Raw genomic sequence first — 10,248 nt, forward strand, 5'->3', positions numbered from 1 at the left:
AAAGAGTAGTTTAGATTTGTGTACGAATACGATATATTCCCGTTCCCTGAGTTCGACCCGGTCTCATCCACTAGTGAGAACCGGTTTTTATTATTTGATGTCTGGTTTTCACATGTTTTTCATATAAAAATCTTTTCAAAATTACAATGATTTAAAAGAAGACATCAGTCTGCTTTCTCAAGAATATATAACCCGCCTTGCAATTTACCTGTTTCAATTATAGCCGTCGAGTGTCGGTCCTACAAGGTATAAGAAACATCGTTAAATATCACATCACATTTAGAATCAGCACACAACTTAGGAATCAAAATAAGATTGAATTGGAACTCGGGTACACATAGGACATCTTTGAGTATGAGATTATAAGAGAAGGTCACGGTCCTTCTGTGGGTGACCATGGCACGGGTTCTATTGGGAAGGTCGACTGATGGGTGTTGTGATTTCTTGGGTGAATCCAAACACATCAGATTATTGCATACGTGGTCGGTGGCTCTGGTATCTAAAATCCATACTTTGTTTGAAATGAGACAGCAAGATAAGTTCAAGGTTGTACCTGATAGATTTGCAAATGATTCGGTTTTACATTGATTGGCTTTGTTTACAAGTTCAATGATTTGTTTAATGAGTTCAGGGTTAACTTGAATGGTACCATGTTCACCCATTGTGTTGGCTGATGTAGCGGCATTGGCCTTAGGCTTTGAAGACGCATTAGATGAATTCGGTCTGCTTAGAAATCCGACTAGAAAATAGCATTTTGCCTTGATATGCCCCAGTTTGCCACATTGTTCACATTTGATTTGGGGCTTTCCTCGTCCGCATCCTTGATACTCTCTTGAATTAAAGTTGTTTGGTTGGGCAATATTTGCAATTATTGATTCGTCTATGGACGCAACAACATTTAGTTTCTTGTCTCTCTTCTTGTATTAAGAAGGAATAAGCCTTGGCGGTAGTAGGCAATAGGTCCATGAGCAATATTTGACTTCGGACTTGATTGTAGTTTTCATTTAGCCCCATTAGGAACTGGATTAGTTGATCACGTTATTCAAGTTCATAAACTTTTTTCATAGCGCCACACTCACAAGTGGGCAACAACGTGTAGGATGTGAGCTCATCCCACAATGCTTTAATCTTGTTGTAATACACAACAATAGAAGACTTCTTCTGTTTACAACTCATGATTTGATGTTGGATTTGGTACACTCTTGGTGCATCAGCTTGAGAAAAATATTTACTCAACTCAGCCCATACTTCGACTATTGAACGTGCATAAATAACCGTGACAGAAAGATCTTTGTGTATGGCATTCAAAATCCAGGATTGAACAAGATTATTGCATCGATTCCAAGCAGTAACAAGGGAAGGTGGAGAATCGGGTTTGGAGATTGAATCGTCCGCAAAACCCATTTTGTTTTTGGCGTTCAATGCCATGACCATGGCGATTTGCCATGTGGGTTAATTATCTCCCGTCAAGCAATGAGACACGAGCATAGTACTTGGGCTATCAGAGTGGTGAATGTAACTAAGGACTATCCTCCTTAACTTCCTTGTCCTGATTAACTTGTAGTTGTTGCCTTGATTCAGCATTATCGCCCATCATTTTCTTCTTTTCACCTCTACTTTGATACCATATCAAGAATACATAATAAAGAGAAAATAGACGTAGAGAATGAAAAGTGAATAAGGCAAAGCCACACTTTTTTCTTTGCATTACATAAAATCCTTATATAACAATGCATTTTAGTGAAAACTAACAGCTTTTCTATACAGTTAGGACAAAATATAGTAAACATATATCGTGTTGCTATAATCACGCTGCTTGATATATAAATGGATCAGAATGCCAACCAAACCGCCAATCATGCATTCTTATCCATGCTTATCTTGACAACCATCAATCAGAATCATCTAGCCAAGGATTGCATGGCTATGATTGAATGTATGATGGAACCCATCCTATTTCAAATGACAGGATGTGTGTTCAATAAAACCCTGACCACCCGTCTAGCTAGTGGCCAACGCCCCCTTCACTATGCCAAACCCTTTGGGGGCTTACTTTAGTGAAGCTTAAGCTTTACATTTTGATATATCTAACAGACCAGACCTGAACTGTACACCCTGGATATGTCTGGCCTGGTGTTTTCATATCTAATGACTTCAAATTAGCTCAAACTGCCTAATTTTAACTGGTTGAGAGATATCAGCCATTTGAAATCCCACCTAGAAATTTCTTCATATATACTGTGTACTAATTGAATTTTACTCCACCGGCACGACAACGATGACTACAGTAAGTATGGCAAGCTGAGCCAGCAAGATCATGTCTTCAAGCTGGGTGAGGTTTCTTCATGTTATATTCTTATGGATATACTGAGGAAGGATTATGGAGCCTTTGTTAGCAGTAGTACTCTACACATATATCTTTTGGCAGAAGCAAGGACATGAATAGTTGAGCACACAAACATATCGTCATGTTAAGGACTGAAATAATTATTCAACTCTAGCATAGGTTGTATATGATGTCATTTTCGTGTATGTTCGTATGAAATGTCTAGAGTTGTTCAGTGGCAGAGAAGGCGTATTTTAAAGGCCCTTAATTTAAGATCAAACTTGTTCAAGTTGAGCTTGGATCGGGGCCAAACTTTAAAACTGGAAAAATAATGGCAGCGCAATTCTTGAGAGAAATAAAAAAAAATGTTTACATTCCTTGTGTTTTTATGGCAAAATATCGGCTAAAATAATTTTTGTTAAAGTTTATGAAGAAAATTATGTAAAAAGGGATAAAAAAAATAAAAATAACCCATTTCATTTGTAGTAAATAGCCATGAAAAACCGTAAATCATGATATTTGTGTTAAAATGACAAGATCACGATTATTTTGAAAATATCATGATATTTTAGTTATTTAAAATGAAGAGAAAAATATTGTATTTTCTTGTGACATTTTCAAATATCGGAAAGTTGGCCGATATTTGTCACTATGGCTTCAACTTCCGGTCACACGCCCCAAGGGGGATGGCGTAGTGGGGTGGGGCCTTGGCTATTAATTAGACGGGCATTCCGTCAAGGTTTGATTCCCATGGGTGTCACCCCTCTGCGCAAGCCAATGCATAGTATAGGCCTCGGAGGCGGGCAGGGGTCCTATCCTCAAAGTTTTACGCTGCCGGGGGCTCGACAACCGTAGGTATGGCCGGATGAGCAATTTCTTCGGGTTATAAATCCAAAAAAAACTTCCAATCATACGCAGCGTATCACATGCATACCCTCTTGCTTTTAGCCATTGGATCTGCTTAAGTCTTCTAGCTAAGACAATATTGCAATTGAAACTGAATTTCAACTGCTTAAACATTTAACCTAAAATGCACCGTGGGGTCAGCAGACTCAGCACTGCAAGCAGTTGAAATGTCTTATTTATTGAGACAACCTCAAACGAACTATGGTTACCTTGTTTAACAGCAACCCGGTTGCTTAGGGCTTTATATATATAGTAGGGTGGAGCTGCCTTCATCGATCAGTGTATGGGTCGCCATATAGGTTTTTTGGGATGTTTTTCTCAAATCTGATCATATAAATATGTTTTACTTTATAAGAATCGATTCATGAACAGTGCAATTCTGACATGTGTAGGTTTTTATAAGTTTAAAAATCAATATTTAAATTTTTTTAAAGAATACTCAGCTTAAAAATCATATTTTCTTTTATCAAAAAACACGATAAAAATATCTCATATATATATATCAGAGAGAGAGAGAGAGAGAGAGAGTTGTTCTTTTATGTTATGTTCGTGGCATATGCAATGTGTATGTAAAGATTTGTGGGGGCAGAGAGATCATTGGCAATGCAGATAATTTGTGCCATTTTTATATTGAGTGAGAATCCATCAAATAGTTGGTAGTTTGGTACCTATATTTCATCACCTATTATTCCAATCCATGTGGCTTTGGATAGAATTTGTAGAATTTTTGAACTTTGGGTTTGGGTGAGAATCCATCAAAATTGGTACCCTGTGTTTCGTCACCCGTTATTTTAAACCATATATATATATATATATATATATATATATATATATATATATATATATATATATATATATATATATATATATATATAGAGAGAGAGAGAGAGAGAGAGAGTGCTGGGGTTGGCAGACAAGTCAGTAGATTCCACGGCAAGGAACGCACAAGTGGATTGGCTCCTCATCTCCCTTTCCGCCATGGGGCGCCTTTCGAATAAGGAAAGATTACCAAAAGACCTTATCTCTTCACCAATTGACCAAACGCTCCCTAACTCCCAACCTCCCCCAAAACAGAAACTTTCCCTCCTACAATGACAAGGATGCCCCCAAAAGCTTTCAACTTTCCCCTCCAGAAAGGGCTCTTTCCAACAAAACAAGTTCCCCAACCATAACACCCAAAGCACCTATCCGTAAATCAAAATCATTTCCATGTACATTTAGGTACTTTCTTATTAGGGTTTTCCTTTTCTCCCCCATTTTCCTCTATTGAAAGACTCCCTCCCCTCGTTCCGTTCTCCTTCCCCTTCCCCTTCCCCTTCCCCTCTTCCTCACTTCCCTCCGCCTTTCCTTCTTTCAAACTCTCTCTCTCTCTCTCTCTCTCTCTCTCTCTCTCTCTCTCTCTCTCTCTGCATGAGCCTAGAGAGAGAAAGATGGGGAAATACATGAAGAAGACGAAGGGAAATGGGGAGGTAGCGGTGATGGAGGTGTCGCAGGGCTGCCTCGGCGTCCGGACGAGGGCCAGAACGCTTGCCATTCAGAGGGACGCCGCCGCCCGCCTCCAGAAGGCGGCCTCTTACCTGCAGCTGCGCAGCCGGCGACTCGAGAAGCAACCTCCTCCGGCCGAGCAGACCAAGGCCCCCTCCTCCGACCATGCCGGTTCCCCTGGACGCAGTGCCAGGCTTGCCGGTACCTTCAATTCCGCCAGGTCTGGTTCTGTTTCTGTCTCGCTCGGCTGCTCCGACTCGAGGCCGTCGGAGAACGACGCCGCTGCGAAGACCGGCTCGGTGGTGCCGTCGGCCGGGAAGCCCGTCTCCGAGAGCGAGACTGCTGTCGAGGCGTCGTTTGGGGAGAATATCATCGAGCCCGACGCGAGGGAGAGGTTTGCCGTTCGCGAGCTCCTTTTGGTTTATTCTTTTTTATCTTGCCAGAAAACCGTGTTTTGTGGGATGGAAAACCGGGTTTTCTTTATGTTGGGGTTGGGGGCGTTTGGGGGGTTTTGGTGGATTAGGGTTTATCCGTTCCGTGTTGGGTGCGTGGCAAAACCACTCACACGGACTAGGTGGTGCTAAAAATAAAAAAGCCCAAAAGCGGGCTTCTGGTGATTTCCTTTTTTTTTTCAGAAAACCCCTTCAAGAAAATACCATTCTTGGTGCCTTTTTTCTGTTTTTCTTTCATTATAAAGGGTACACAAAAAACCAGTACCTCTGTGGGAATCTGTATTTTTTCAACAGAAACTATGTAGATTGAAAAATAAAGAGGATCGTTTTTTTCATTCACTCCATTTCTAACTTTGATAGTTTTCTTGTAAAAAGGAAGAAAGAAAAGATGGATGCATTTTCATATGTTTCTATGATTTCTAAAGCATTCTTGTCGTGAATAGTGATGATTTGTTTTGTTCTTTGAACATTTTCTATGGGCAAGCAAAGTGGTTTTAGCGCAAATTCTTGAAGTTAAGAAAAAAGGAAAAAAAGAATGCATATTCATTTGTTTCTATTATTTCTAAAGCGTGCTTGTCATGAACAGTGATTATTTGTTTTGTTCTTTTTTGCTCTTTGAACTTTTTCTATGGGCAAGGAAAGGGGTTCTAGTGCAAATTTTGTGGATATGCTTTCTTTCTTTTTCTTTTTATATTTTTATTTTTGGCGGAGGGTGTTTATTGTTAAGTTGATTTCTTGATTAACATTTTTTAAGGGTTAATTTTGCTTCCTTCTTTTAATGTATTGATGTTCTCATCGGCGTCCAATGCCTTCCATTTTTCTATCCGCAAAAAAAAATATCGTTTTCGTTTTCCTTTATGTCGAAAAGACCCTTTTTTGTGCATTAGGAGAAACACATTTTTGCGTAATGGTGATGGCCTCTCTTTTGTATGTTTGTTTTCTCTTTCTGGTTCTTTGGCTTTCTTTGGAATCCTGGTTCTATCACCATCCTCCTCCTCATCGTCATAATGGTTACTTTTTTTTTTTTGTTTCTTTAAAGTTGGTTTTCTAACTTTACCTTTTTTAGTATCATGAGGGCGTGTAGTTTGTAGTTGTGAGTTGAGCATAGATGTGAACCCATTTGCAGATGATGGGTTTCATCATGATGAGGTGTTTTCTTTATAAACGCCTTTGGTTATCCATAACTTCCTGCCAACAAGACTGATTTCATACTGTTTTGTTTTTTCTTCCTGATTAGTTCTAGAAGCATTAGAGAAACAACGCCTTGCAGTTTGATGAGGAACTCGGAGAGTTTAGAAGCGCCTGGTTCTACAACTAGACGCACCAACCCGACGGAAACCAACAGGAGAATGCGCAGCGAGACGCACCGGACCGTCCCAACCACGCATGAGATGGAGGAGTTCTTCGCCGATGCAGAGCAGCAGCACCAGAGAAGATTTTCAGAAAAGTATGGCAACAGTTATGCTGCATTTAACAGTTTGCATTTTCTCCTCTTCTTAGTCTAATTCTTCTTCTTCTTTTCTTCTTTTCTTCTTTACTTGTTTTAATTCTTTTACCATTATTAACGAATCAAAGATGAAACCAACATTTTGGACTTTCCCATTTTCTGAAACTCGATTGCCGTTAACTCTGTATACATGTGTTGCTAGACAACAGTAGGGTCGTGCAGTTCAATATTGGTCTATTTTTCACTGTGGTAACTCTATTGCCTGGTTGTGCTTGTAACCAAAATGATTAAAGTAATGGTGCTTTGTCCCTTATGAGTAAACTAGGATTATGGTAATGGTCTTTTGCCTTATTTATTGAAATTCTTCTTCTAATTAAGGTTGTTCATTTAAACATGGGAATCTGTTGGATGGTTGCAGGTACAATTACGATCCAGTGAACGATTTGCCTCTTCCTGGAAGGTATGATTGGATACGATTAACTCCATAGGTGGTGCTGTCCGTTCGACCATGTGCAGTATCTCACCATTATTCTCTGTCCAGGAGTTATCAGAAAGGGGGCAGGAGGTGTGCTGCTGACTCCCTCCTGCCCTGTTGTAAAAAAAGTGTCCAAAGATATAGGTAGTTTGTATGATGATCTGCTGTAATATATAGGGCTGAGTTACACACTAGCATGTAATTCACATCCAATGTTAACAGATCATTTGTTGTGTCATCTCTCTCTCTGTGTGTGTGTGTGTGTGTGTGTGTGTGTGTGTGAGAGAGAGAGAGAGAGAGAGAGGTCGATTGTGTGTGTGTGTGTGTGTGAGAGAGAGAGAGAGAGAGAGGTCGATTGTGTGTGTGTGTGTGTGTGAGAGAGAGAGAGAGAGAGAGAGAGAGAGGTCGAGAAGGCATCATTTCAGCATCTGGTGGTGTAAAGTACGAACGCGTTTTTGTTGTGCAAAAAGATGAGATTATAAGTTTATAACATCTCGTATGTGTGTGTGTGTGTGTGTGAGAGAGAGAGAGAGAGTAAACGTGGGTGGTGGTGGTGGTGAAGACATCATTTCAACATCTGGTGGACATCCGTTCAGTGCATTCAGAAATTCATCTGACATTTAATTTTTGCAAGACAAAAAGGCAAGCAAATTTCCGTGGAAAATAAACAAAATTAAACAGACCCTGAAATTATTGCAGAACACAGAGATGAGCACCAAAAGCGTCAAACTCGAGGTTAACAGTCTATTTTCATGGCCTGTTCTAATACATTTCAACAACAGCTTTAGCCACCTTCAAAATCCAACAGTTTTTATTAGACCAAAACACACAGAAAGGCTGAACATTGATGCCATTGATCACGAAATAAGCAGGTTAGCAACATTGGCATATCAATGAGACTTTCTGTGGGCAGTAGGCTGTCTTGGACCTGATTTCAGAGGGAGATGGGAGGGGAAATGGAGATTCGCTGAATTCCTTGCATACTCTGCTGTTTGGGGTCCAGGGTTCGGGAGATGACAGGGGGGATTCGACTTCCCATCTTGTAATATCAACTATATTTCCAAAAGGATGTAAATGGCAAATCCCCTGTTCAGGTTTTTTTTGAGACGAAAGGCTATTCAGATTTATAATTTAAAGATCTTAGAAAGGATCAAGAAGTACAGAGTAAAAGAAAACCAGGCCAAAATCAGGTGATGCTAAGAGCTTGCCAAATTCATAACGGGTAACCTAAATCCCACTTTGGGAATGTTCCACAATTTATTCACATCACACGCTCCAAAACGTTAAAAAATTAGAAAGAAATAGGAATAAAATTTTTACGTTTGGAAGTGAGAAAATGGTAGAAAATTGCAAGTAGGAGAGAAAAAATGACAACTTTTTCAACTGTTTCAAACGAGAATTTTTTTTTAAAAAAAAAATAGTTTTTCTAAAAAGTGTGATCTTGGATAGGAAAAATTCTTCCACACAGGGGTTGGAAATTTTTTTCTTATCAAAAATTATTTTTGCATTAGGGCAACCACTCACTCACAAAACATCTCATTCCATGTGCTGTCACGTGAACTTCCTCTATTTTCATCTTCCTCCCACCCACCATCATTTTCAGGTCATTCTCCCTCTCTCATTTTTTTTCAGATTTTTCACTCTATTTTTCTCATACTACACAAACAAACGAAAATTTTTTATTTGAAAATGTTATCATAGGCAAAAAAAAAAAAATCCTGAGAATCTTTCTTGCTTCCAAACATGCCATAAAGAAGAAACGAAAGAGAGGCTTCACAAGTTATGAGTATAACAAATTCAGGAATCTGTTCCCCCGAAAGTTTTCTCCAATAATATGTAGTATCTATTGCCTCCCTCCACAGGGAATATAATGAGAGAGAGAGACTTTGTTCCACAACCTGAGTTGCGCATCTAGGCCTCTCGTCAGCTCGCCACATTTCGTTGGCCTCTTGTAGCAGGCTAGCAGCCATGCCTTGTGATAAGGAGGGGTTCAACTTGGTGAGTTCCCATGAGTCTTCCCGCAGGTAGACAAGATGAGACCCTGTCCCATCTGTACCATCATGTTGACAAGATGGGGTTTGGCCAACTTCCTTAGTCTTCAGAGGCTCAGGTGTGAAACACTACGCCCACAAAGTCCATTTTAAATTTGACCAACTATTATCCCAGCTTTCAAGAGTTACTGTGAGAGAGAGAGATTCCCATATGTAAAAATCTGAACAGCAACCCTCTTGTTAACCTTTCATGTGTGAACAGAACATATAATGCAACTAATGCAAGCATGGAATCGATCGTTATAGTCCGTTAGTTACCCTCACATGGTCCATGTTGAATTAATGGAACGGTGAGGTCTTTTCTCCAACAAGGACAAAATTTAATTGAGAGTATTGCACCAAAAAAAGCGAATTTGCTGTCTTGTGATTTGATTCCAATAGTGTTAAGTGGCAAATGGACCATGACCATGCATGATGCCCTCGGCCCTTCTTCTTGTCTTCTTATTCAACAATGTGGAAGGACAGGGCCCATATAACTACTCACACTGCTTTAGAGCCTCTCTATCTATCTTTAGAAGGAGTGATTAATTGAATGCGAGACCCTACATTCCAAAACGGACGACCATCACAATGACCGTTAAAATTGAGCTATATCATATGCTGTTGTAGGGGCTCTGTGGTACAACAGTGTCTCGTCCCGCTAAAGGGTGCTCAAGCACAGAGTAATCCTTTTTCAATATATAATCCCCCTTTTCTTTTCCTTTTTTCTTTTTATTCCCGCTTTGCGTCTGCTATTCTTAATGTTGAAAGCACGGGCTTTCTGTTGTTCTTGGGAAATATGGGCTTAGGTGTGGTTGAAAACAAGAAAATTTAACTTTCCAAACACATAAATCTCTACATATAACAGAAATATTTTCAAGATAGAGCAACCTGGATGGTAACTCTCAGCTGGAGTGCTGATAAATCAATATATTTAGCTGAATATTTTGGGGAACAAAACAAAAGCAATAGAAAGCTACAAACATAACACCACACTTCCCTTTTTCTGATATATATATATATATATATATATATATATATATATATATATATATATATATATATATATATATATATATATATATATATATATATATATATATATATATATATATATATATATATAT

At 39.3% G+C, this 10,248-nt stretch overlaps 1 protein-coding gene across 1 annotated transcript; it reads left to right on the top strand.

The window, feature by feature from the left end:
- Positions 1–4,604: 4,604 nt before the first annotated feature.
- Positions 4,605–7,302, top strand: LOC149819265 (cyclin-dependent kinase inhibitor 5-like). The gene is made up of 3 exons (XM_089985458.1): positions 4,605–5,111; positions 6,407–6,616; positions 7,035–7,302. The coding sequence occupies exons 1-3, from the start codon at positions 4,663–4,665 to the stop codon at positions 7,102–7,104; spliced, it is 729 nt and encodes a 242-aa protein (XP_089841584.1). The 5' UTR covers positions 4,605–4,662; the 3' UTR covers positions 7,105–7,302.
- Positions 7,303–10,248: the final 2,946 nt, after the last annotated feature.

This window comes from Nuphar pumila, chromosome 13 (assembly GCF_984573655.1).
Source record: "Nuphar pumila chromosome 13, dmNupPumi1.hap1.1, whole genome shotgun sequence".
Taxonomy (NCBI): Eukaryota; Viridiplantae; Streptophyta; class Magnoliopsida; order Nymphaeales; family Nymphaeaceae; genus Nuphar; species Nuphar pumila.

Coding starts and splice junctions, on each gene's coding strand:
- LOC149819265 (XM_089985458.1), top strand. CDS start 4,663: ATGGGGAAATACATGAAGAAGACGAAGGGAAATGGGGAGGTAGCGGTG. Junction 5,112..6,406: donor GAGCCCGACGCGAGGGAGAG/GTTTGCCGTTCG, acceptor CTTCCTGATTAG/TTCTAGAAGCATTAGAGAAA. Junction 6,617..7,034: donor CAGAGAAGATTTTCAGAAAA/GTATGGCAACAG, acceptor GGATGGTTGCAG/GTACAATTACGATCCAGTGA.